The sequence below is a fragment of the Brassica oleracea genome, chromosome C4 (genome assembly GCF_000695525.1).
Source record: "Brassica oleracea var. oleracea cultivar TO1000 chromosome C4, BOL, whole genome shotgun sequence".
Taxonomy (NCBI): domain Eukaryota; kingdom Viridiplantae; phylum Streptophyta; class Magnoliopsida; order Brassicales; family Brassicaceae; genus Brassica; species Brassica oleracea.
The window spans coordinates 50,642,294-50,643,567 of record NC_027751.1 but is presented as its reverse complement, the minus strand read 5'-3'; the positions used below and the strand labels follow the sequence as shown (position 1 = coordinate 50,643,567).

Here is a 1,274-nt window from a genome sequence, read left to right as displayed (position 1 = left end):
ATATAACTGACATAAAACAATAAACATATAAAATCGTAACTGATTAATACATTAATTAATAAAAGGAAAAGAGAGAAACTAATCAGTTTGTCAGACTAAGCACACAAGATCGATCCCACACATAGCTTTTTCTTTTTTTTTGAACGAATCAACACATAGCTTAATTGTAATAGTTCCAATGGAATCTTTCTCTCTCTCTGTCTACCTCGAGACTCTATCAAAAGAGAGAGAGAGAAACGAACATGAAGAAGAAGAGGAACAAACAAAAACAAGTCGAAAGACGAATCTACTTCACTATTAAATATTGAATTATTATACAATTTTCTGTCTTTTTTTTTTTTCTTGTTAAACTTCAGCACACAGAAACTGATCTTGACGCAGAGGACCTCTTACCAGAATCAAAGGCTCAGGACGTACAAATTACAAAACCTAAACCGATCTTAATAAGCAGAAACCAAAATAAAGTCGAACCCTTATATGTACATGTATATCTTATCTACTTCAGTTTCAGAACAGAGCACAGAGACATTTGTGTGTTTGGTTTTTCAAGAGTCAGAGTAATTATCTCTCCAGCAAATAAGCATGATCACGCAACGACGCATGATGTAGAAGCGAGCTCTCTGTTCTTTGACCAATCTCGCGCACTTCCTCGTGAAAGCGCACCTCCCCTGTTTCTGTGTCTTGTTGCCGCCGCAAGAAGACACCGACGAGGAGCGCGTGATCTTCAACGTGCCACCGCTGAATCCGTCTTTCTTTGACAGCTTCCACTTCTCGAATTGCGGCGCGCTTCCTGATCGAGTGAGGCCGGATGATGCCATTGATGATGGTAAAAGATCTCAGATTGCTCTGTGTGATCTTCTCTCTCACCAAGGAAGAAAACTGATACTAATATATGTGTATTTATTTATTTTTTTCTTGTGGGTTTCTTGAAAATCGATGAAGTGATTGATAAGGAAACAAACTTGGGACTTTGGAGATTTTATTGGAGTTTGGAGGATTTTAGTCAGCAAAGAAAAAGGGACTTAAGAAGGAGAGAAGTGTTAGGATTCTGTACTTATAACGGATATTTAGAAACATATCTCCATCTAGAAAATAAATAGAAAAGAATAAATAATTTTATCTTGTATTTTTCTCAATTTTTATTTTATTTTATTTGTTTGTTTTTATATTGTTTTGTCTTCTTTTGTGATAAATATATTTAGAGGATGCAGAGAGTTGTGGCAGTCGGTATTGCCCGGGGCCTCTCTTTTAGAGAGAGGAAGTTCTCTCTATCT

At 36.3% G+C, this 1,274-nt stretch overlaps 1 protein-coding gene across 1 annotated transcript; it reads right to left on the bottom strand.

Annotated features, from left to right (window-relative positions):
• Window positions 1-247: 247 nt before the first annotated feature.
• LOC106340483 lies at window positions 248-1,045 on the bottom strand. The gene has a single exon (XM_013779361.1). The coding sequence runs from the start codon at window positions 816-818 to the stop codon at window positions 546-548; it is 273 nt and encodes a 90-aa protein (XP_013634815.1). The 5' UTR covers window positions 819-1,045; the 3' UTR covers window positions 248-545.
• Between the last annotated feature and the right edge of the window lie 229 nt (window positions 1,046-1,274).